This window comes from Pseudorasbora parva, chromosome 7 (genome assembly GCF_024679245.1).
Source record: "Pseudorasbora parva isolate DD20220531a chromosome 7, ASM2467924v1, whole genome shotgun sequence".
Classification (NCBI taxonomy): domain Eukaryota; kingdom Metazoa; phylum Chordata; class Actinopteri; order Cypriniformes; family Gobionidae; genus Pseudorasbora; species Pseudorasbora parva.
The window spans coordinates 50,538,466-50,564,261 of NC_090178.1; the positions used below are offsets into that span (position 1 = coordinate 50,538,466).

The window sequence follows — 25,796 nt, forward strand, 5'->3', positions numbered from 1 at the left end:
CGTATCTCTTTCCTACTTTTCTCCTCTTTTGCATCTGACAAAACAAAGAACAAATAAATACAGATATGTTCAATGATTCTCATTGGAGTTTCTTTCCCCCGTTATTCAGGTTTCTCCCTCTACCCCAAAATCTAAGGTAAGTCTCAGTCATTTCCACACCAGACATTTCTGTAAACATTACACTGACTAATATTTTGAACTGTCACGCTTTGCCATTATTAATAATATCTTATAACATTATAAGTAATCTATGGAAGCCCGTTCAACTTCATCAGTCAACACGCCACACTAAGGATGAGCTGTCAGGAGAGGGTATATTAAATTAACCACGGATCTCACTGCAAACAACGCTCTTCTTACTCAGTATTTTTGTCTTGTTTCTAGTCAAGATTTCTAAAAATTCTTATATTAAGAAACATTTACTAGACAAGTAAAAATTATTGTCTTGTTTTGGGAAAAAATAACTCAAAATGAAGAGAGTTTTTACCGTAAATCCTCTAATATAGGCCCGGGCCCTTTATTTCACTCGAGCCCATCGCGGTCCAGGCCTTTATTTCACTCGAGCCCATCGCGGTCCAGGCCTTTATTTCACTCGAGCCCATCGCAGTCCAGGCCTTTATTTCACTCGAGCCCATCGCGGTCCAGGCCTTTATTTCACTCGAGCCCATCGCGGTCCAGGCCTTTATTTCACTCGAGCCCATCGCGGTCCAGGCCTTTATTTCACTCGAGCCCATCGCGGTCCAGGCCTTTATTTCACTCGAGCCCATCGCGGTCCAGGCCTTTATTTCACTCGAGCCCATCGCGGTCCAGGCCTTTATTTCACTCGAGCCCATCGCGGTCCAGGCCTTTATTTCACTCGAGCCCATCGCGGTCCAGGCCTTTATTTCACTCGAGCCCATCGCGGTCCAGGCCTTTATTTCACTCGAGCCCATCGCGGTCCAGGCCTTTATTTCACTCGAGCCCATCGCGGTCCAGGCCTTTATTTCACTCGAGCCCATCGCGGTCCAGGCCTTTATTTCACTCGAGCCCATCGCGGTCCAGGCCTTTATTTCACTCGAGCCCATCGCGGTCCAGGCCTTTATTTCACTCGAGCCCATCGCGGTCCAGGCCTTTATTTCACTCGAGCCCATCGCGGTCCAGGCCTTTATTTCACTCGAGCCCATCGCGGTCCAGGCCTTTATTTCACTCGAGCTCATCGCGGTCCAGGCCTTTATTTCACTCGAGCCCATCGCGGTCCAGGCCTTTATTTCACTCGAGCCCATCGCGGTCCAGGCCTTTATTTCACTCGAGCCCATCGCGGTCCAGGCCTTTATTTCACTCGAGCCCATCGCGGTCCAGGCCTTTATTTCACTCGAGCCCATCGCGGTCCAGGCCTTTATTTCACTCGAGCCCATCGCGGTCCAGGCCTTTATTGGAAGGAGGCCAGAATTAGAGGCAGACCTCAATTTCTATTTGAGCAAATCAAACTACCAGTAGAATTAATAAAAATGAGATTTTGCGTCTATTTCAACCTATTAAATACTAGGTTAATTTATTAAAACGTACAGTTACCATAACATTATGGTATGCATACAGAACATTAACAACAATTAAGGCTAAATTCCACTGTAGAAATATGGTAATAAATACGTAGCAATCATAGGCTACCAGAAGTGCAAACACTTAACCATACACGGTGATAATAAGGTTATTGATTCATAACAAAAGGCAACCTTACCGCTCCAAAGTTTAACCATTCCTGTCTCGTTTGGTTTGAAGTAAAAAAAAAAAAAAATCCTCCAATTCTGTTTAATCCTCGTCCTCCTCAGTGTCCTCCTCCTCTTCATCTCTCCCTGTAAACTCCTCATCACTCGCTCCTCTTCGTCCTCCTCAGTGTCCTCCTCCTCTTCATCTCTCCCTGTAAACTCCTCATCACTCGCTCCTCTTCGTCCTCCTCAGTGTCCTCCTCCTCTTCATCTCTCCCTGTAAACTCCTCATCACTCGCTCCTCTTCGTCCTCCTCAGTGTCCTCCTCTTCTTCATCTCTCCCTGTAAACTCCTCATCACTCGCTCCTCTTCGTCCTCCTCAGTGTCCTCCTCCTCTTCATCTCTCCCTGTAAACTCCTCATCACTCGCTCCTCTTCGTCCTCCTCAGTGTCCTCCTCCTCTTCATCTCTCCCTGTAAACTCCTCATCACTCGCTCCTCTTCGTCCTCCTCAGTGTCCTCCTCCTCTTCATCTCTCCCTGTAAACTCCTCATCACTCGCTCCTCTTCGTCCTCCTCAGTGTCCTCCTCCTCTTCATCTCTCCCTGTAAACTCCTCATCACTCGCTCCTCTTCGTCCTCCTCAGTGTCCTCCTCTTCTTCATCTCTCCCTGTAAACTCCTCATCACTCGCTCCTCTTCGTCCTCCTCAGTGTCCTCCTCCTCTTCATCTCTCCCTGTAAACTCCTCATCACTCGCTCCTCTTCGTCCTCCTCAGTGTCCTCCTCCTCTTCATCTCTCCCTGTAAACTCCTCATCACTCGCTCCTCTTCGTCCTCCTCAGTGTCCTCCTCCTCTTCATCTCTCCCTGTAAACTCCTCATCACTCGCTCCTCTTCGTCCTCCTCAGTGTCCTCCTCCTCTTCATCTCTCTCTGTAAACTCCTCATCACTCGCTCCTCTTCGTCCTCCTCAGTGTCCTCCTCCTCTTCATCTCTCTCTGTAAACTCCTCATCACTCGCTCCTCTTCGTCCTCCTCAGTGTCCTCCTCCTCTTCATCTCTCCCTGTAAACTCCTCATCACTCGCTCCTCTTCGTCCTCCTCAGTGTCCTCCTCCTCTTCATCTCTCCCTGTAAACTCCTCATCACTCGCTCCTCTTCGTCCTCCTCAGTGTCCTCCTCCTCTTCATCTCTCTCTGTAAACTCCTCATCACTCGCTCCTCTTCGTCCTCCTCAGTGTCCTCCTCCTCTTCATCTCTCCCTGTAAACTCCTCATCACTCGCTCCTCTTCGTCCTCCTCAGTGTCCTCCTCCTCTTCATCTCTCCCTGTAAACTCCTCATCACTCGCTCCTCTTCGTCCTCCTCAGTGTCCTCCTCCTCTTCATCTCTCCCTGTAAACTCCTCATCACTCGCTCCTCTTCGTCCTCCTCAGTGTCCTCCTCCTCTTCATCTCTCCCTGTGAACTCCTCATCACTCGCTCCTCTTCGTCCTCCTCAGTGTCCTCCTCCTCTTCATCTCTCCCTGTAAACTCCTCATCACTCGCTCCTCTTCGTCCTCCTCAGTGTCCTCCTCCTCTTCATCTCTCCCTGTAAACTCCTCATCACTCGCTCCTCTTCGTCCTCCTCAGTGTCCTCCTCTTCTTCATCTCTCCCTGTAAACTCCTCATCACTCGCTCCTCTTCGTCCTCCTCAGTGTCCTCCTCCTCTTCATCTCTCCCTGTGAACTCCTCATCACTCGCTCCTCTTCGTCCTCCTCAGTGTCCTCCTCCTCTTCATCTCTCCCTGTAAACTCCTCATCACTCGCTCCTCTTCGTCCTCCTCAGTGTCCTCCTCCTCTTCATCTCTCCCTGTGAACTCCTCATCACTCGCTCCTCTTCGTCCTCCTCAGTGTCCTCGTCCTCTTAATCTCTCCCTGTAAACTCCTCATCACTCGCTCCTCTTCGTCCTCCTCAGTGTCCTCGTCCTCTTCATCTCTCCCTGTAAACTCCTCATCACTCGCTCCTCTTCGTCCTCCTCAGTGTCCTCCTCCTCTTCATCTCTCCCTGTGAACTCCTCATCACTCGCTCCTCTTCGTCCTCCTCAGTGTCCTCCTCCTCTTAATCTCTCCCTGTAAACTCCTCATCACTCGCTCCTCTTCGTCCTCCTCAGTGTCCTCCTCCTCTTCATCTCTCCCTGTAAACTCCTCATCACTCGCTCCTCTTCGTCCTCCTCAGTGTCCTCCTCCTCTTCATCTCTCCCTGTAAACTCCTCATCACTCGCTCCTCTTCGTCCTCCTCAGTGTCCTCCTCCTCTTCATCTCTCCCTGTAAACTCCTCATCACTCGCTCCTCTTCGTCCTCCTCAGTGTCCTCCTCCTCTTCATCTCTCCCTGTGAACTCCTCATCACTCGCTCCTCTTCGTCCTCCTCAGTGTCCTCCTCCTCTTCATCTCTCCCTGTAAACTCCTCATCACTCGCTCCTCTTCGTCCTCCTCAGTGTCCTCGTCCTCTTAATCTCTCCCTGTAAACTCCTCATCACTCGCTCCTCTGCGTCCTCCTCAGTGTCCTCCTCCTCTTCATCTCTCCCTGTAAACTCCTCATCACTCGCTCCTCTTCGTCCTCCTCAGTGTCCTCCTCCTCTTCATCTCTCCCTGTAAACTCCTCATCACTCGCTCCTCTTCGTCCTCCTCAGTGTCCTCGTCCTCTTCATCTCTCCCTGTAAACTCCTCATCACTCGCTCCTCTTCGTCCTCCTCAGTGTCCTCGTCCTCTTCATCTCTCCCTGTAAACTCCTCATCACTCGCTCCTCTTCGTCCTCCTCAGTGTCCTCGTCCTCTTAATCTCTCCCTGTAAACTCCTCATCACTCGCTCCTCTTCGTCCTCCTCAGTGTCCTCGTCCTCTTCATCTCTCCCTGTAAACTCCTCATCACTCGCTCCTCTTCGTCCTCCTCAGTGTCCTCGTCCTCTTCATCTCTCCCTGTAAACTCCTCATCACTCGCTCCTCTTCGTCCTCCTCAGTGTCCTCGTCCTCTTCATCTCTCCCTGTAAACTCCTCATCACTCGCTCCTCTTCGTCCTCCTCAGTGTCCTCCTCCTCTTCATCTCTCCCTGTGAACTCCTCATCACTCGCTCCTCTTCGTCCTCCTCAGTGTCCTCCTCCTCTTCATCTCTCCCTGTAAACTCCTCATCACTCGCTCCTCTTCGTCCTCCTCAGTGTCCTCCTCCTCTTCATCTCTCCCTGTAAACTCCTCATCACTCGCTCCTCTTCGTCCTCCTCAGTGTCCTCGTCCTCTTCATCTCTCCCTGTAAACTCCTCATCACTCGCTCCTCTTCGTCCTCCTCAGTGTCCTCCTCCTCTTCATCTCTCCCTGTAAACTCCTCATCACTCGCTCCTCTTCGTCCTCCTCAGTGTCCTCGTCCTCTTCATCTCTCCCTGTAAACTCATCACTCGCTCCTCTTCGTCCTCCTCAGTGTCCTCCTCCTCTTCATCTCTCCCTGTAAACTCCTCATCACTCGCTCCTCTTCGTCCTCCTCAGTGTCCTCCTCCTCTTCATCTCTCCCTGTAAACTCCTCATCACTCGCTCCTCTTCGTCCTCCTCATGTTCCGCTGCGCGTCTTCATCCTCGCGCAGGAAAATGAAAAGTCTTAACGTTACTTGCGGCCGACGGATGGGTTCTGGATGGGATTTTTTTAAAGTCCTTTTTATAGAATTTTGCATCGCTGCTGTTTCTCTATCACACAACTGCAAATTACCGGCTCAGTGAAGAGGCAAACACACTTCCTGAAGTCACCGGCGCGAGCCGCGTCACCTACATGAGACAGCCTATTGCCTTAACACAGCTCTCAATCAAACATCATGCAAAACAAACAAAATAGACTGTAAAATTGTATTTATTCCAGTATTTGAGATGTTATAATAATTTTGTAATTATGTTAAAATAATATAAACAACTTTCATTTAACAAATATTATTTGCATAATAAACTGAGCTATTGGAATACAGGCCAATATTAGAGGATTTACGGTAAAATAAGATAAATAATCTGCCAATGGGGTGAGAAAAATAATCTTGTTTTCTGTTTGAATTAAGATTATTTTTCTCACCCCATTGGCAGATTATTTATCTTATTTTAAGCAAAAACTCTCTTCATTTTGAGTTATTTTTCCCAAAACAAGACAATAATTTGTACTTGTCTAGTAAATACTTCTTGTTTTAAGAATTTTTAGATGTTTGGACTAGAAACAAGACAAGCATTGGGCGCGTTTACATGCTCGTTCTTAAACTGATTATGCCCAATAATCCGCCAATGATCATGGTCATGTAACCGCCGTAACCCGTGTTCTTTTACCGGAGTCAGGTCATAAACGGCGTAAGCATAAACCGGTCGACACTGGGAGTTTGTTGCCTCTTATTTTGCGCGGCATGTAAACGCATTAACCTGCTTTCTGTCGGCTTATTGAAGAGCGCATGTGTGATAGGAGACAAAAACACAAACTTACAGCAGATTTAACCGCATCCAGACAGAGCGAGCGAGCGTTCTGCATGAAATAAGGACATATATCACAAACACAGACTCCTTTAAGAGCCAGAAGATTATAAAGATGTGTTCTCATCTCAGTCAGCAGAAGTAGAAGAGGTTCAGTCAGAACGCTGCATCTGGAACTGATGAGGGATAATATGAGCCGGAAATCTCCCGCTGACTCGCTTTATTAACATCACAACTGACTAACATTAGGAGTACTCCGAGTCAGATATACGGACATTATTATCGTCACTACAAGGAAATAACCCGGTTTATTAATAAAGTCATGTAAGCGCGGCCACTGTTCATATATCGAGGAGAGAACCTCTATAAATCTGGACGTGGAGATCAGCGCAGCTTTCATTCGACGACTTGTGGTTCCATCTCGGGATAAAACGAAACACTAACGTCTCTCCACAGAAATAAAGAGCTGATGATCGCTTACCTTAATATCACAGATTTCTGTGTACAACAATATTTGGAAACACTACTATTTGAAAGGAATAAATATATAAGGTTATGTATATTAACTGAAAGGTAATCTCTAAGAACGTGAGGCTGAAACGCGAGCTAGTTTTTATTTATTTATTATTAAACAGAATAAAGTGACCTGTAACCGAAACGCGGACCGGTGAGATTTCCTGTTTGTCACGATGACGTCTAAAGTCCCGGCCAAAGGATGTAGTCCCTTTTAGCAACCACCGTTTTTAAGACACAATAAAGTTTAAAAAAATCACAAGCAGGTTATAACTAGTGTGCTTTATGTCATTGATCAAAACGGGAAAATACTTAGAGGCTTTGTTAACCACAGACCTTATTTCAGGCGATTTAGCAAAAACTCATTCAAAAACCCTTAGGCTTTAGAGCGAGGGAACCGGAAGGGCTAAAATGCTAACTCAATTCCGCGTTTGGCCTACAAAGTGACGTTATGACTTCGGCACTCTATAGTCACTGCCTCACCTAAGCTCCGCCCACATCCTGTGTGCATCTTGAAGGCCAAAGTCCTTCTGCTGGCACCAGATTGGCCCCAGCAGTCATGGATGCCAGATTAGGGGTGTAACGCTTCATCTACCACATCGATGTATCGATTTATATTCCTATGATCCAACTACATCGATCTGTGCTCGGCCAGTTGGCCTTCCGGACGACATATATCGATCTAATATCGTTTTAAAAGGTAATCGATCGATTGTATCGATAATAGGAAATAACGCATTTGATTTAAGCACGTCAGACTTTATCTGGATGTTTTCTCTCAGCACTTTTAATGATAAAGGCGTTAAACGTTACTCAGTCTGCCTATATGTGACGTCAGCCGCACGCGCCAGCAGCCGCGCAGAGAAAACTAAACCTAAGATGGCGGATGACAGAGGAGAAGCCAACGAGCGGGAAATGATCAGGCCAGCATTGCGGTCCAGTGTGAGAAAACACTTTGGCTTTAGTAAAGATGGAGATGTTCTAAAGAAGTCTCTCGCTGTTTGTAGTAGCAGCAGGTTCAGCCGCTGCTCAGTCAACCTGAAGAGATGTTAGTCGCACTTTATTTGTGATATTAATATTGTAATATTTTAATGTTGATAAACAAGCAGAAGTAGCAGTAGTAGTGTGCTGGGGTCACTTACTGTACTTTTATTGAGAATGACAGCAGAAGAGGTTAACTTCCTGTTAATTCAGCCTAAACTGTTGGTTGCACTTTATTCAAATAAAATGTGAACACATGTGCCATTAATTGTTTACTTGTTTGTTTATATCCATAATTAATTGATATCTGATTCCCTTAAAAGAAGCAACAGGAATCGAGGAAACTTCACCTGCACGTATTTATTTCAGTCACACTGATTAAAAGTTACCGAATCGATTTCAAGTCACTGAATCGTTTCGGATCGTATCGTTCTAAATGAACCAATATCGTCCTTGAGTCGAATCGACAACCTCAAATCGTGATACGTGATTGGTTGTTAAAACGAATCGTCACACCCCTAATAGCGGCTACATCAGTTAACCAAACGGACTACGGAGGCAACACATTTAGTGTCCATCCTCTTGTGAAATGTTTTCTGAAAGGAGCTCGTAGATTAAGCCCATCTCAGGCTCGGTTAGTTCCCTCATGGGCTTTGTCCTGAAAGCTCTGACAGGACATCCCTTTGAGCCGTTAGACAAACTGGAGTTAGAACTTCTTACGTTGAAGACAGCCTTTCTCTTGTCTTCAGTAAGGAGGGTAAGCAGATTGCATGCCTTGTCAGTATACCTGGCATGCTTGAGATTGGGGGAAGAAGACTCATCTGTTTCACTCCTTCCGAACCCATCATTCCTGCCAAAAGAACCTCGTTCTCACGTCTCCAGTCCATTGGTACTAGAACCCTTACCGGAGGAATGGGGGCCTCTTGGGCATTATTTGGAAGAAGTGTGTGTAGCAGCAGGTTGGTCATCCTATTTGACATTTGCCTAGTTCTATCGTCTGGATTTTGCAAAGACAGTTTCATCTACTATTCTACAAACAGCAGAACAGGGATAAAATCCTTTATATTAGGGTTAGTTCAGTCAGAAATTAAACTTCTGTCATTAACTCGTCTCCCTTATGTCGCTCCACACCCGTAAGACCTCCGCTCATCTTCACACACAGTTTAAGATATTTTATATTTAGTCCGAGAGCGTATGCAAGTGTATGCACACTATACTGTCCATGTCCAGAAAGGGAATAAAAACATCATCACAGTAGTCCATATGAGACATCAGTGGGTTAATTAGAGTCTCTTGAAGCATCCAAAATACATTTGGGTCCAAAAATAACAAAAACTACGACTTTATTCAGCATTGGCTTCTCTTCCGCGTTTGTGTTCAATCCTCAAATAAAGATTCAAACGGTTATGAGTCAGCGAATCGATTCAATGATTCGGTTATTGCCCCGCTAGATTTCCCCTCATGACTTTATCTGGTACACAGCTGACCCATACTGGGGCGTGTTGACTTCATTCACAGAACATAAGTTACCCTTCGTTTCTGCCACTAGAACTTTATATCACTTAATTGTGAGTTTATATCCCAGAATTGTGAGTTTATATCATAAATGTATATCATGATGTTCCTGCCCCTTTATTAACAGAGAGAGCAGAAATCACAGAGCAAAGGCCAGAAGGGACGCGGAGAGAGTCAAGGCACTTTAACCCGCATCTTCAAACGGGTGAGCATACTCTTCCTCAGTAATGCCAATGCTATCCCACGATTAGTCTAAACCCCAGTAGGTTTAGCGCCGGGGTTAGAGGTAGGTCATTTTGGCAACTCGTAAAATATGTAGGAATCGCCGTGAGAGTCCAAAAGTTCGGCTCTGATGTGATGTCTCTTCCAGGGAGGAAGCCAGTCTGCTGCGCCTGCCAAGCGCTGAAGCTCATCTCTTCCCGGGCAAACACAGAGGAAAAGAGGACAAATGAAGACTTTTTATTTTTCTAATACAGTAACAATGACTTGAAGAGGCTTTTGCATTGATATGTTATGATCTGAATTACTCCTGCCGGCCGTGTTTTGATGTAGTCGTGTAATGGTTGAGCGGTGAACGACTCTAACGGATCAGTGCCGTGTGTGTCCTGTTGAAAAGCTTTTGTCTCGTCTCTGTAGAGTCACTTACCTCGACTGTAAATGTGTGTATCAGATGTGTTTTCTACACTCCTCTCTGTGTCCTATGAGCTATTAAACACACTGCGCATGTGCTGAGATACACAACACACACCTGTTCTAACTCTACGACGGATTCTGTGTGCTTTGCTCATTATATACTCATTTTCTTACACTGCAAAAAATGCTCTTCTTACTCAGTATTTTTGTCTTGTTTCTAGTCTAAATATCTTACAATTCTTACATTAAGAAACATTTACTAGACAAGTAAACGTAATTGTCTTATTTTGGAAAAAAATAACTCAAAATGAAGAGAGTTTCTGCTTAAAATAAGATAAATAATCTGCCAATGGGGTGAGATAAATAATCTTGTTTTCTGTTTGAATTAAGATTATTTTTCTCACCCCATTGGCAGATTATTTATCTTATTTTAAGCAAAAACTCTCTTCATTTTGAGTTATTTTCCCCAAAACAAGACAATTACTTTTGCTTGTCTAGTAAATGTTTCTTGTTTTAAGAGTTTTTAGATGTTTGGACTAGAAACAAGACCTTTTTTTTGCAGTGCTGTACCAAAACAAACGGGTCTGATGTAAACTAAGGGATATCTGATGTCTTCTGTGTGTGTTTTATTAATGGTGACAGAACGTGCAGAACGTGTTTGTGCTTCATTTATTTGCCTATTTCGTATATTTTAGCAAAGTCTGCTCTCTGGGTTTGTTGTTTTAGTTCAATATAAATCCCTTTTCCATTCGATTGTTTCCAGTTTAGTCTCGTGGAACACCATTATGAATCTCAAACTACAATGTCTGTCATTTTATATTAATTTGCTATTAATTAAAATCAAGTCATGTCAAAACTGGTTTATGTTTTTTTTAAACTGCTCATCCGATTTGGTTTATTTCTGAAGGGTGTTGGTCGCATTCAGTCGCAGGATTACTCAATAACTGCAGAAATGATGAAGATGATCCAAAGCAGTTCAGATCATACACACATATTTAGGATCTCTGAATGAAACTGTATTTCTCCCTCTGAGACACGTCAGATTATGAAGAAGCCTTCACAAGAAAATACAAATGCCAACGCATGTGAAAATAGTGTTAGATACATCAATCAGGCATAACATTATGACCTAATATTGTGTTGGTCCAACCCGTCTGATGGACTCCACTCGACCCCTAAATGTGTGCTGTGGGATCTGGCACCAAGATGTTAGCAGCAGATCCTTCAAGTCCTGTAAGTTGCGAGGTGTGGCCTCCATGGATCGGACTTGTTTGTTCGGCTCATCCCACAGATGCTCGATTGGACACTGCCTCCACCGGCTCGCCTTCTTCCCATAGTGCATCCTGGGGCCGTGTTCCCCAGGTTTCTCACTCACCTTCGCTCCCCACGGTCATCAATGAGCCTTGGCCGCCCATGACCCTGTGGCCGGTTCTCCACTGGTCCTTCCTTGGAGCACTTTTGATAGATACTGACCACTGCAGACCGGGAACAGCCCACAAGAGCTGCAGTTTTGGAGATGCTCTCACCCAGTCGTCTAGCCGTCACAATCTGGCCAAACTCGCTCAAATCCTTACGCTTGCCCATTTCTCCTGCTTCACACACATCAACTCTGAGGACCAAATGTTCACTTGCTGCCTAATATATCCCACCCACTAACAGGAGCCGTGATGAAGAGATCATCAGTGTTATTCACTTCACCGGTCATAATGTTATGCCTGATCGGTGTATATTGCACAGTCTATGGTATTAGTTGTTGGTCAGTGGCTGGTTTGTGTGCCAGATGATCTGGCTTTAAACACACACACGAGTGACAGCGATCTTCACTCCCTCAACACTGGATATTCTCATGCATTTGGATCATATACTGTGGATTTTAATATATTTGCTGTTTGTGTGTGTGTGTGTGTGTTGGGTTGGTTTAGGGGCTGTGTGTGTGTGTGTGTGTTGGGTTGGTTTAGGGGCAGTGTGTGTGTGTGTGTGTTGGGTAGGTTTAGGGGCAGTGTGTGTGTTGGGTAGGTGTAGGGGCAGTGTGTGTGTTGGGTAGGTTTAGGGGCAGTGTTGTGTGTGTGTGTGTGTGTGTGTGTGTGTGTGTGTGTGATGGGTAGGTTTAGGGGCAGTGTGTGTGTTGGGATGCTTTAGGGGCAGTGTGTGTGTGTGTGTTGGCTAGGTTTAGGGGCAGTGTGTGTGTGTGTGTGTGTGTGTGTGTGTGTGTGTGTGTTGGGTAGGTTTAGGGGCAGTGTGTGTGTGTGTGTGTTGGGTAGGTTTAGGGGCAGTGTGTGTGTTGGGTAGGTTTAGGGGCAGTGTGTGTGTGTGTGTGTGTGATGGGTAGGTTTAGGGGCAGTGTGTGTGTGTGTGTGTGTGTGATGGGTAGGTTTAGGGGCAGTGTGTGTGTGTGTGATGGGTAGGTTTAGGGGCAGTGTGTGTGTGTGTGTGTGTGTGTGTGTGTGTGATGGGTAGGTTTAGGGGCAGTGTGTGTGTGTGTGTGTGTGTGTGTGATGGGTAGGTTTAGGGGCAGTGTGTGTGTGTGTGTGTGTGATGGGTAGGTTTAGGGGCAGTGTGTGTGTGTGTGATGTGTAGGTTTAGGGGCAGTGTGTGTGTGTGTGTGTGTGTGTGTGTGATGGGTAGGTTTAGGGGCAGTGTAAGGGGATAGTAAATATGGTTTGTACAGTATAAAAACCATTACGCCTATGGAGAGTCCCCATATGTCACAAAAACAAATGTGTGTGTGTGGGTTCAGGGACAGGGTGTGTGTGTGTGTGTGTGTGTGGGGGGGGGGGGGGGTTCAGGGGCAATGTAGGCGGATAGTAAATATGGTTCATTATAGTTTCTTTAAACTACTATAAACAGATTTAAAGCATAGTACACAGTTGCAGATAAACAAATAGAAAAAAAAAATTCTAAATTTATTCTTAAATATTTTTGCACATTACAAAAACGTTTGCCAAAATGGTATTTCTCCCATTAACTGACGGAGCTCATGCATCAGGGGTCGCGGATCCTTCAAACACACAATTACAATCTGCACTTTAGAAGCGACAAATATGGCTCTAACGTAAAATAAAGATTAAAAAAACGGTAAAAAATGAAACGTGCATCCACTTCAGTGAGTGTGAGTCTCGGCCGCAGCATGAAGTGTCCAGAGGGATGCTCATCTCCATGATGTGAGTGTCCAGTGGAGCAGGTGCTCATGGGAAGGTCGGGATGGGGCACTGCCAGCCCTCCGATGACCCCTGACCTCCGACCTCCAGCTCCTGTGGCTCGGCGGGCTGAGAGTCCGACTCGGAGTCGTGCTCCAACACCACCTCCACTTCCTGCGGCTTCGCTGTCAGGGAACCAAACAGGCTTATTACTATTATATATTATATATTATATATACGGCTCATCACTGACCGCACTGCACACAGTGCTCTTCTTCCTCAGTCATTGTGTCTTGTTTCCAGTCTAAATATCTAACAATTCTTAGATCAAGATGCATTTACTAGATCAGTAAAACCACATGAGATATTTTTGTTTGTTTTGTTGAAAATCAAATCAAAATTTGTTTTTGCTTAGAGGAACACTCCAGCGGTTTTAGAGATAGGGCTTATTAAACTTCTTTCCTACATTTAGATATGTGGGCAAATGCATTTTAGTCTCAGTGCGTTGTTTTAGTTTGGCAGGGTCGCCGCTAGCTTAGCTTAGCATAATGAATGGAACCCTATGTTGCCAGATAGCATGTCCTGAGTAAAAGTGATCCAAAAAAAATATTAAGAAACCCCAACTAATTACATTAATAAGATGTTAACGCAAATTCATTGTAACAGCACTAAATTTATAAACGCGCGTTAACGTAGCGCGCATTTCCTGTTTGATCCATAGTTGGAGAGATCAGAATAAGCCGTAGACGTAAAGGATGCAGCAGCAAACATTACAAGGGAAAGAAAATGGTTAACATTAATATTCTAAACCAAAAGTGCAGTTATTGCCTAAGCTTCCATATTTTCTGTTGAACCATATTAGACACCAGGTCGGAAGAAGAGTCTGCTTACACTGAGCACATTCTCTGCAGTCGGAGCGCGATGCGTGAACACACTGAAGCTCACTCTCGCTCATGTCTGAGGTCAATCACTGACACATCACCGCTTACAGGACGTGTGTTATACTGAACTAAATGCATTACAATCGGCTAAAGCGAATGCACAGGCTACTCTTCTGAACAGGAGCGCTCCCGTATCTTGCACTGTTTACGTGAATTGCGGCACAGTTCGGCGCACACACACACACAACATACCGGCAGTTCAATGGAGAGCGCGCGTCTCTTAAAGGGGCCACGCTATATTCCTGCTCGTGGTGGAATATGGACCTCCTCCAGTATGGTGTGGTACTGGTGGAATATGGACCTCCTCCAGTATGGTGTGGTACTGGTGGAATATGGACCTCCTCCAGTATGGTGTGGTACTGGTGGAATATGGACCTCCTCCAGTATGGTGTGGTACTGGTGGAATATGGACCTCCTCCAGTATGGTGTGGTACTGGTGGAATATGGACCTCCTCCAGTATGGTGTGGTACTGGTGGAATATGGACCTCCTCCAGTATGGTGTGGTACTGGTGGAATATGGACCTCCTCCAGTATGGTGTGGTACTGGTGGAATATGGACCTCCTCCAGTATGGTGTGGTACTGGTGGAATATGGACCTCCTCCAGTATGGTGTGGTACTGGTGCGCTCACAGCCAGGTCCACATGACAGCTTTCACATTACCAGTTTTTCATACGAACTGTGCCCTGCTCTGAACTAAACTGCCAGTAATACTCCCTTTATTTATATTCTTAAAATGAGAGAAATCCCTGCTTATTCTGAATTTAAGTTTAGGCTTAGGAGACATGAACAAGTTCTTTGATAAACATCTGTAACCTTTGATACATATCTAGTCTTCATGTTGTATTATTGATTATTCTTGAATAAGTATGATTTCACTAATAATAAATGTACATTTGCATAAAGCATGCATATTTGTCCATACCCATGTTGATTAGAGTATTAAAAACTTAATTCAAACTTAATATAAGATACATTTACAACATATACAAATCTGCAATTAAATTGTGATTAATCGCGAGTTAACTCATGACAATCATACGATTAATCGCGATTAAATATTTTAAACGTTTGACAGCCCTAATATATATATATACATACAGTACAGGCCAGAAGTTTGGACACATTACTATTTGTAATGTTTTTGAAAGAAGTTTCTTCTGCTCATCAAGCCTGCATTTATTTGATCAAAAATACAGATTAAAAAAAAAAAATATTGTAATATATTATTACTGAAACTGAACTGTGTCCAACACTCGTAATGAATCCTCATCTGAGAATGATTTCTGAAGGATCATGATCACTGAAGACTGGAGGAACCATCCTGAACATTCAGCTCTGAGCACACAGATACATCAGCATTTAAAGGAGAATACACTGAAAAACAATGATTTTAAATTGTAATGATATATCACAATATTTAAAAAAAACCTTTTGGCCGGTACTGTATATACTATATATATATATATATATATATATATATATATATATATATGATATGCAACAATTGAGTTAAAAATCTTCATTTGTGTTCTCCTGAAGAAACACACACACCCATGATGCCCTGCAGATAAACATCACAGGCTCATTTGTGGCGTAACTATCGCTTTAAGAAGGTCTATGCTGGTGAAGGTAGGACGTACTGGTGAGTTTGCTGCAGGCCGGCAGGTAGCCGTGCGATCTCTTCATGTGCAGCTTCATGTTGCTCTTCTGAGTGAAGCTGATGGTGCAGAGCTCACACCTGTAGGGCTTCTCTCCTGTGTGCTTGACCCTGTGCACCTGCAGCGCACTCTTCTGGTTAAAGGCTTTATCACACAGCGGACACTGGAAGGGCCGCTCACCTGAAATCAACCAAACATGAACACACACACCTGACCGCACTGAACATCATACACACCATCAATTTAAAGGACAACTCCGGCGAGAAATGAGCCTAAGGGTAATTAAAGCAGCACTGGGTCACTTTTGCTCTCGGGGTCCCCCTACAGTTGGGAAAAAATAATGTCCTCAACTACTGTCATAAGCTGTCGTCCTACATCAGGGGATGCCATCACTCGTGCATTTGCTGACATGACAGCCCTGATAGCCCTGAGCTAGTGATGCGCGGGTCGTCTCATAACCCGCGGACCCCGTATGTCTATTTAATGGTCGCGGGTGCGCGGCGGGCTGTAAAAATATATCCAGTGGTGCGGGTCGGGCCAAATAACTTCATAAAAGTGTCCCGCGGGTCGGTGCAGCACTAACAGTTCCCCTGAACACTGCAGGAGGAGTTCACATGCAGGTGTTCTTCTGGCGGCGCGTGGGAAACGTCTTCATCAGGTACAGTCAGTGGCTGATGCTCCAGCAGGTCATATGAATATCATTTCATGGGTTTTATTTTTTTCAAACGCCAAATGATCACGATGCTCACGTTTACAAGCCAGCGTCATTATAGTAGTCTATTGGTTAGCGTTTTCCAGAATCTATATGATCCTTCAGTTCAGTGTTTGAGTGGTCGGTAATCACCGTAACGAGCAGGACAGCATCGGTCGGGCACGCCTCCTTCAGCTCACGCCGACGAGCAAACGCTGGTCACATGTTAAACCTAGTCCTGCCTTTAATCACAGCACTCTCTCGTTTCCTCTTACTGCTTTCCTCCAACAAAACCTTTTCTTTCTTATTTGTCTCTGCTGCTTCGACATGACTATATTATCCGACGAACAAAGTTGGGCTCGCACGTCCGAATGTAAGGAAGTGTGTGTGTTGGTGGAAGTGACGTATGTGCCGTAAAGCAGTCGAATTTTGTAGTTCTTTTTGTTCTCGGGTTACTACCCGAAACCCGAAGTTTAAAAGTACGATTAAAAACGATACAGACCCCATCAGGCTATGGCAGACGTGTCATTCAACCTATTGTAAGTCTTGAAAATATATTATGAAGGTTGAAAAGTTACCTAGTGCTGCTTTAACAGATGGTCAGCGAGTAGATCGTTCTCTGGGATGCGTTTTCATGAAAATCAAATGTAAAGAGTTTTATCTCTAAACACAGATTAGCTTATAACGCTTGTCTATGGGGCTCAGGGTCAGTGACATTAAACCGCTAGTTAATACCACTAACAAGACTCAAAATAGCCTCACACTAACACAGCAGCGTTCGTGGCTCGACTCGTCGAGACTGTTCTACAAGATGGCTGCCGTCTGTAAATGCGTAATGCACTGTGTTTATAAAGTTCTCAATGCTTCGGTCTGAATGGAGAGACCCTCATTATGCTGCCGTGTTAGTGTGAGGCTATTTTGAGTCTTGTTAGTGGTATTAACTAGCGGTTTAATTTCACTGATCCTGAGCCCCATAGACAAGCGTTATAAGCTAATCTGTGTTTAGAGATAAAACTCTTTACATTCGATCTTCATGAAAACGCATCCCAGAGAACGATCTACTCGCTAAACATCTGTTCATTACCCCTAGGGTCATTTTTCACCAGAGTTGTCTTTTAAAGGAAGTGTGTGTAAGATTGTGGCCAAAACTGGTACTGCAGTCAGTTTCTAATGCCTGTAGAGCGGTGTCTCCCCCTCCCCCTGACTCGAGGTTGCCAGATTGGCTCCACGATCAGCAGCGTTTGTAGATCTGCAGCTGTGGTAACTAGAGCAGATCTGGCAACCCCAAACACTACTGACTCCTGATTGGTCGACCGGTGGAGGGCGGAGCTTCAGGCCAAAACACAACATGACATCATCAACATCAGCTGAGGGCAACAACAACTTTATAATGACAATATCCTGCCGGACTACTGCTGGCAGTGATAGAAGAGTTAGAGATGAACATGATTTATTAATGTCTAGAGACATATCAGCGCCATTTTATGATTCACTGAAATTCATTTCTTACACACAGTTCCTTTAAAATGAATCCGCACTGTCACTTGATGATAATTCTGAATTGATTGACAGCCCTGATGTATACACTGCACACAATGCTCTTCTTCCTCAGTCATGTTGTCTTGTTTCCAGTCTAAATATCTAACAATTCTTAAATCAAGATGCATTTACTAGATCAGTAAAACCACATGAGATATTTGTTCTTGTTGTGTTGAAAATAAAATAAAAGATTGAAATCTTGTTTCTTGTTTCCGTCCCAATCAGAAATAAGATTATTTCTCTCACCCCATTGGCAGATCATTTTGCCTGTTTTAAGCAAAAACTCTCTTCATTTAGATTTTATTTTTTAATCTCATGTCGTTTTACTTATCTAGTAAATGCATCTTGATTTAAATCTTATTTTTAGATATTTGGACTGGAAACAAGACAAAAATACTAAACAAGACGAGCATTTTTCGCCGTGCGGCGCTGCAGGTGAAGAGCGGGGCTTTACCTGTGTGTGTGCGGTTGTGTCTCTCTAACTGGCTGGGTTTGGCGAAGGCTTTGTCACAGCTGCCACATTTGAAGACTTTTGGTTTCTGAGCGCTGACTTTGGGCCCCTTCTTATGGACGTACTCGTGCTCCTGAAAGAGACATTTAACACACTTTATTATAGTCCTAGAGGATTTTGTTTGTAAAGACCAATGGGAAACACCACTGCACTGTACTAATATATGAAATATGACATTAACTAGAGGAACGTAGAATAAGAGCCTTCAGCATTTTCTGTGTCATGTATTGAGGAGATGCTGCCATCTGGGGCCCGTTCTTCGTACCTCTCTTAACACATCCGAGATGATTTGACAGATCCCAGATCTTTTAATCGTGATAACTGATCTCTGGCTAATTTGGTTCTTCATATTAATTTGTGGATTGGATTATAATATCTGGATTAAGCTATCTGAGATTACTCTTGTGTTCCCTGAAGAGGGCAGATGATCGATACTCGAAACCACGATCAGCAGCGATTGGCTGCCGTCAAGACAACGGAATGACATCATATATTTAAAAAAGACACCTGGCAAAAAACACGAATTTCTGGACCTTTATAAGGAAACGACCAAACCAACATAAGAGTTAGATAAATTAATGTGCACTGTTTTGACGAACATGATTGCCAATGATTTATATTCACGATTTTAGAATATTTGTACATTACATTTTTATTTAAATGTTGTAATTTCATTTTTTATTAAATTTGAAGCAGAGTTGTTATGTGATAGTAATTCTTTTAAACTTTTTTGATTGAAAGTTTCTTAACGGTCAAGATCAAGTGATCTGCGTCTCTTGCGCTGCATCCCATAATATCCGACATCGCTCACATTAACTCATGACGAAGATGAACTGCACAATGTGTGTAAACCTCCAAAACAACTATAAAGTAATTATTCCATCACAATTCACAAATAAATCTGTCCATCAAGTGGCTGTGTCTATAGTATTATACGCTAATTTTACACAACATTAAAATATTATTTTCAAATAAACTTTTATATTTATTATTATTTTAAAGTATTATTGCCCCTGATTCAGTAATGAACTCTTGTAATAAAGTAGCAGTGTCTGGGACAGATTATAAACATCACCTCAAGATGCGATCTAATCCTGTTTACATGAGCAGGTTTAAGCTGACGGATCTGTTGCTATGACAGCAAGTCCAGGATGAGCTTTGAAGAACCAAACAATCCCAGATCGAGACAAATCACCAACAGTCAAATCCAGCTGACGGAGTTAGCCACGTATGAGGAACGGGCCCCAGGCAAAAGAAGAATAACATGACTTGAAAATCATGATGTGATGAAGCGGCTCCTCCCGCGATCTCTCCTGAAGCCGATACTGAAGTGAGTTAAACTGCAGTTCCTCCACTGGCCACTAGAGCGGCTCCAGAAGCCGATACTGTAGTAATGTAACCTGCAGTTCCTCCACTGGCCACTAGAGCGGCTCCAGAAGGAGCAGAACCTCATTGAGCTCATGTTAAAATGCCCAACTTTACAGCAGAAAAACACATGTTTACAGTCTGGGACAAATTGTGCTTTTGGTCTACACGGCTAATTTTGACCCTCATGACGACTGTCAATGCTCTACTGGATGAATCCACAACAACCATCCAAGTTAATTGTGGAAAGCCTTCCCAGAAGAGTGGAAGCTGTTATAGCTGAGTGAATACCTCATTTTAAGTGTTAGATGTTAGTGTTGTCTGTGTGAGTGTGTGTGTGGCGGTACCTTGAGGTGTGTGGCTCGTTTGAAGGCTTTCCCGCAGATGCGACAGACGTGGCAGCGCTCCTTCCCATGCTCCTGCCTGCAGTGTCTTCTCAGAGCATTGGCCGTCAGCAGCATCTGACTGCAGTAGTAGCACTGATGCTTCTGCTTCGGCTCCGCTTCCTTCTCCTCGCTCTGCTGATCCATCATCTGTGTGCACACAACAAACATTCAAGCATTCAGGCAGGAAAACCTGCTCTAGTAACATAGAATACTGTCAAACACTCGATGACTGATTTGTCAAGCCCATACACACACACACACTCGTCGTCAGTGAGGAACCTGGGTGTGCTCTTTGATACCAATCTTTCATTTGAAAGCCACGTTTCTAGCATCTGTAAAACTGCATTCTATCATCTTAAAAATATATCTAAATTACGGCACATGCTTTCAATGCAAAATGCTGAACAGTTAGTACATGCGTTCATGAGCTCAAGGCTAGATTATTGTAATGCTCTACTGGGTGGTTGCCCTGCTCGCTTAATAAACAAACTCCAGCTGGTCCAAAACCAGTAAAAAGTGCTATAAGTGATTGTGTGTGTGTGTGTGTGTGTGTGTGTGTGTGTGTGTGTGCTGAAAGCATTGCTTGACCTGTGTGTTGAGGTTGAGCGAGACTGTATCCAGGATCTGTGTGTCGGACAGGGTCAGGGTCACACTACCGTCGCTGGCCACACCCCCTGATGACATCACCAGGCCCTGAGCCGAATGGGCCACGCCCCCTGATGACATCACCAGGCCCTGAGCCGAGTGGGACAGGGACGTGCTGGGAGCCAGAGCACTGACTGATGGGAAGAAGCCGTCAGAGACACATTATGGACACCCTAACTCAAAACACACTCTATACTAGACTTATCACATGGTTTAATGTCACACACACCTATCGCAAGGTTTCTGTCACACGACGGGTCAGACTCGCCTGCTATACTGCAAAAAATGCTCTTCTTACATTCTAGTCTAAACAATTCTTAAATCAAGATGCATTTACTAGATAAGTCAGACGACACTAGATATTTTTTCTTGTTTTGTTGAAAATAAAATCTAAATGAAGTGAGTTTTTGGATCCATCATCCACCATCTTTTCTGTTGCACAACGGGTCAGACTCGACTGTGCTGAGAGGTTGAAGCTATCTGGCTCTCACCGGTCATGGCTGAGGGAGGAGGAGTCTGAGGAAGAAGCTGCTCACTGCTCAGTCTGATGTTTGGAGCCGAGGCTGGACAGTGATGGGGCAACAGATCCTGACCTTTACACACACACACACACACACACACACACACACACACACACACACACACACACACACACACACACACACACACACACACACACACACACACACACACACACACACACACACACACACACACACACACACACACACACACACACACACACACACAGGGGGGTCAGTGGTTGCTTTGGCACAGCTATTCTAAACACAAGACAAACTTCTGATACGTGTAAACCAAGTGTCAGATCTTGTGCTGAGATCTCTGGATTTCGCTGGAGGCAGCAGTGTGTGTGTGTGTGTGTGTGTTCATCTGCTATAGTGAGTGTGATCTCAGATGTGGTGGCAGCAGTGTGTGTGTGTGTGTGTGTGTGTGTGTGTGTGTGTGTTCACCTGCTATAGTGAGTTTGATCTCAGATGTGGTGGCAGCAGTGTGTGTGTGTATGTGCGTGTGTGTTCCCCTGCTATAGTGAGTGTGATCACAGATGTGGTGGCAGCAGTGTGTGTGTGTGAGTGTGTGTGTGTGTGTGTGTGTGTGTGTGTGTTCACCTGCTATAGTGAGTGTGATCTCAGATGTGGTGGCAGCAGTGTGTGTGTGTGAGTGTGTGTGTGTGTGTGTGTGTGTGTGTGTGTGTGTTCACCTGCTATAGTGAGTGTGATCTCAGATGTGGTGGCAGCAGTGTGTGTGTGTGTGTGTGTGTGTGTGTGTGTTCACCTGCTATAGTGAGTGTGATCTCAGATGTGGTGGCAGCAGTGTGTGTGTGTGAGTGTGTGTGTGTGTGTGTGTGTGTGTGTGTGTGTTCACCTGCTATAGTGAGTGTGATCTCAGATGTGGTGGCAGCAGTGTGTGTGTGTGTGTGTGTGTTCCCCTGCTATAGTGAGTGTGATCACAGATGTGGTGGCAGCAGTGTGTGTGTGTGAGTGTGTGTGTGTGTGTGTGTGTGTGTGTGTGTTCACCTGCTATAGTGAGTGTGATCTCAGATGTGGTGGCAGCAGTGTGTGTGTGTGTGTGTGTGTGTGTGTGTGTGTGTGTGTGTTCACCTGCTATAGTGAGTTTGATCTCAGATGTGGTGGCAGCAGTGTGTGTGTGTATGTGCGTGTGTGTTCCCCTGCTATAGTGAGTGTGATCACAGATGTGGTGGCAGCAGTGTGTGTGTGTGTGTGTGTTCACCTGCTATAGTGAGTGTGATCTCAGATGTGGTGGCAGCAGTGTGTGTGTGTGTGTGTGTGTGTGTGTGTGTGTGTGTTCATGTGTTCACCTGCTATAGTGAGTGTGATCTCAGATGTGGTGGCAGCAGTGTGTGTGTGTGTGTGTGTGTGTGTGTGTGTTCACCTGCTATAGTGAGTGTGATCTCAGATGTGGCGGCAGCAGTGTGTGTGTGTGTGTGTGTGTGTGTGTTCACCTGCTATAGTGAGTGTGATCTCAGATGTGGTGGCAGCAGTGTGTGTGTGTGAGTGTGTGTGTGTGTGTGTGTGTGTGTGTGTGTTCACCTGCTATAGTGAGTGTGATCTCAGATGTGGTGGCAGCAGTGTGTGTGTGTGTGTGTGTGTGTGTGTGTGTGTGTGTGTGTGTGTGTTCACCTGCTATAGTGAGTTTGATCTCAGATGTGGTGGCAGCAGTGTGTGTGTGTATGTGCGTGTGTGTTCCCCTGCTATAGTGAGTGTGATCACAGATGTGGTGGCAGCAGTGTGTGTGTGTGTGTGTGTTCACCTGCTATAGTGAGTGTGATCTCAGATGTGGTGGCAGCAGTGTGTGTGTGTGTGTGTGTGTGTGTGTTCACCTGCTATAGTGAGTGTGATCTCAGATGTGGTGGCAGCAGTGTGTGTGTGTGTGTGTGTGTGTGTGTTCACCTGCTATAGTGAGTTTGATCTCAGATGTGGTGGCAGCAGTGTGTGTGTGTATGTGCGTGTGTGTTCCCCTGCTATAGTGAGTGTGATCACAGATGTGGTGGCAGCAGTGTGTGTGTGTGTGTGTGTTCACCTGCTATAGTGAGTGTGATCTCAGATGTGGTGGCAGCAGTGTGTGTGTGTGTGTGTGTGTGTGTGTGTTCACCTGCTATAGTGAGTGTGATCTCAGATGTGGTGGCAGCAGTGTGTGTGTGTGTTCATGTGTTCACCTGCTATAGTGAGTGTGATCTCAGATGTGGTGGCAGCAGTGTGTGTGTGTGTGTGTGTGTGTGTGTGTTCACCTGCTATAGTGAGTGTGATCTCAGATGTGGTGGCAGCAGTGTGTGTCTGTGTGTGTGTGTGTGTGTGTTCATGTGTTCACCTGCTATAGTGAGTGTGATCTCAGATGTGGTGGCAGCAGTGTGTGTGTGTGAGTGTGTGTGTGTGTGTGTGTGTGTGTGTTCACCTGCTATAGTGAGTGTGATCTCAGATGTGGTGGCAGCAGTGTGTGTGTGTGTGTGTGTGTGTGTTTACCTGCTATAGTGAGTGTGATCTCAGATGTGGTGGCAGCAGTGTGTGTGTGTGTGAGTGTGTGTGTGTGTGTGTGTGTGTGTGTGTGTGTGTGTGTGTGTGTTCACCTGCTATAGTGAGTGTGATCTCAGATGTGGTGGCAGCAGTGTGTGTGTGTGTGTGTGTGTGTGTGTGTGTGTGTGTTCACCTGCTATAGTGAGTGTGATCTCAGATGTGGTGGCAGCAGTGTGTGTGTGTGAGTGTGTGTGTGTGTGTGTGTGTGTGTGTGTGTGTGTGTTCACCTGCTATAGTGAGTGTGATCTCAGATATGGTGGCAGCAGTGTGTGTGTGTGTGTGTGTGTGTGTTCACCTGCTATAGTGAGTGTGATCTCAGATATGGTGGCAGCAGTGTGTGTGTGTGTGTGTGTGTGTGTTCACCTGCTATAGTGAGTGTGATCTCAGATGTGGGGGCAGCAGTGTGTGTGTGTGTGTATGTGTGTGTGTGTGTGTGTGTTCACCTGCTATAGTGAGTGTGATCTCAGATGTGGGGGCAGCAGTGTGTGTGTGTGTGTGTGTGTGTGTGTGTGTGTGTGTGTGTGTTCACCTGCTATAGTGAGTGTGATCTCAGATGTGGGGGCAGCAGTGTGTGTGTGTGTGTGTATGTGTGTGTGTGTGTGTGTGTTCACCTGCTATAGTGAGTGTGATCTCAGATGTGGTGGCAGCAGTGTGTGTGTGTGTGTGTGTGTGTGTGTGTGTGTGTGTGTGTTCACCTGCTATAGTGAGTGTGATCTCAGATGTGGTGGCAGCAGTGTGTGTGTGTGTGTGTGTGTGTGTGTTCACCTGCTATAGTGAGTGTGATCTCAGATGTGGTGGCAGCAGTGTGTGTGAGTGTGTGTGTGTGTGTGTGTTCACCTGCTATAGTGAGTGTGATCTCAGATGTGGTGGCAGCAGTGGATGCATTGCTCTGTGCTAGCGCCTGAGTTAGGCTGGAGTTGTTGATGGTCAGTGTGATCTCTGGAGCTCCGCTGCCTGCGCCGGACACTTGAGACAGATCCTGAGAACCTGACAGGACACACACATCCCAATCACACACACACATCAGTGTATGCTCTTCTTATTCAGTACTTTTGTCTTCTTTTTAAATATCTAACCATTCTTAAATCAAGATGCATTTACTAGATAAGTAAAACTACATAAGATATTTTTTCTTGTTTAAAAAAAAAATAAAATCTAAATGAAGTAAGTTTTTGTTTAAAACAGGCAAAATGATCTGCCAATGGGGTGAAAAAATTAATCTTAATCACACACAATTTACAAGACAAAACTACTGAGTAAGAAGAGCATTGTTTGCAGTGTATATACACTCCCCTAAAGGATTATTAGGAAAACACACTTATACTGTGTTTGACCTACAGTTCTCCTTCAGAACTGCCTTAATTCTACGTGGCATTGATCAACAAGCTGCTGAAAGCATTCTTTAGAAATGTCGGCCCATATTGATAGGAGAGCATCTTGCAGTTGATGGAGATTTGTGGGATGCACATCCAGGGCACGAAGCTCCCATTCCACCACATCCCAAAGATGCTCTATTGGGCTGAGATCTGATGACTGTGGCGGCCATTTTAGTTCAGTCAACTCATTGTCATGTTCAAGAAACCAATCTGAAATGATTGGAGCTTTGTGACATGGTGCATTATCCTGCTGGAAGTAGCCATCAGAGGATGGGGACATGGTGGTCATAAAGGGATGGACATGGTCAGAAACAATGCTCAGGTAGGCCGTGGCATTTAAAAGATGCCCAATTGGCACTAAGGGGCCTAAAGTGTGCCAAGAAAACATCCCCCACACCATTACACCACCACCACCAGCCTGCACAGTGGGAACAAGGCATGATGGATCCATGTTCTCATTCTGTTTAGGCCAAATTCTGACTCTACCATCTGAATGTCTCAGCAGAAATCGAGACTCATCAGACCAGGCCACATTTCTCCAGTCTTCAACTGGCCAATTTTGGTGAGCTTGTGCAAACTGTCGCCTCTTTTTCCTATTTGTAGTGGAGATGAGTGGTCCCCGGTGGGGTCTTCTGCTGTTGTAGCCCATCCGCCTCAAGGTTGTGTGTGTTGTGGCTTCACAAATGCTTTGCAGCATACCTCGGTTGTAACGAGTGG

The 25,796-nt window shown here is 45.1% G+C and overlaps 2 protein-coding genes across 2 annotated transcripts in view; one reads left to right on the plus strand and one right to left on the minus strand.

Moving 5' to 3' along the window:
- Positions 1–9,724, plus strand: part of LOC137083462 (myelin basic protein-like) — a 38,861-nt gene extending 29,137 nt beyond the window's left edge. Inside the window, exons 3-5 of the mRNA XM_067449418.1 lie at positions 110–136; positions 9,273–9,350; positions 9,516–9,724. Of these exons, the coding sequence (XP_067305519.1) occupies positions 110–136; positions 9,273–9,350; positions 9,516–9,551 (141 nt within the window). The 3' untranslated portion in view covers positions 9,552–9,724. The remainder of the gene's footprint in view (positions 1–109; positions 137–9,272; positions 9,351–9,515) is intronic.
- Positions 9,725–12,654: 2,930 nt separating this feature from the next.
- Positions 12,655–24,734, minus strand: LOC137083455 (zinc finger protein 236-like). The gene is made up of 7 exons (XM_067449408.1): positions 24,541–24,734; positions 21,145–21,246; positions 20,597–20,787; positions 19,970–20,155; positions 18,201–18,330; positions 15,499–15,696; positions 12,655–13,100 (listed from the first exon to the last, which is right to left on the minus strand). Exons 1-7 carry the CDS (start codon positions 24,725–24,727, stop codon positions 12,964–12,966), a joined length of 1,131 nt encoding a protein of 376 aa, XP_067305509.1. The 5' UTR covers positions 24,728–24,734; the 3' UTR covers positions 12,655–12,963.
- Between the last annotated feature and the right edge of the window lie 1,062 nt (positions 24,735–25,796).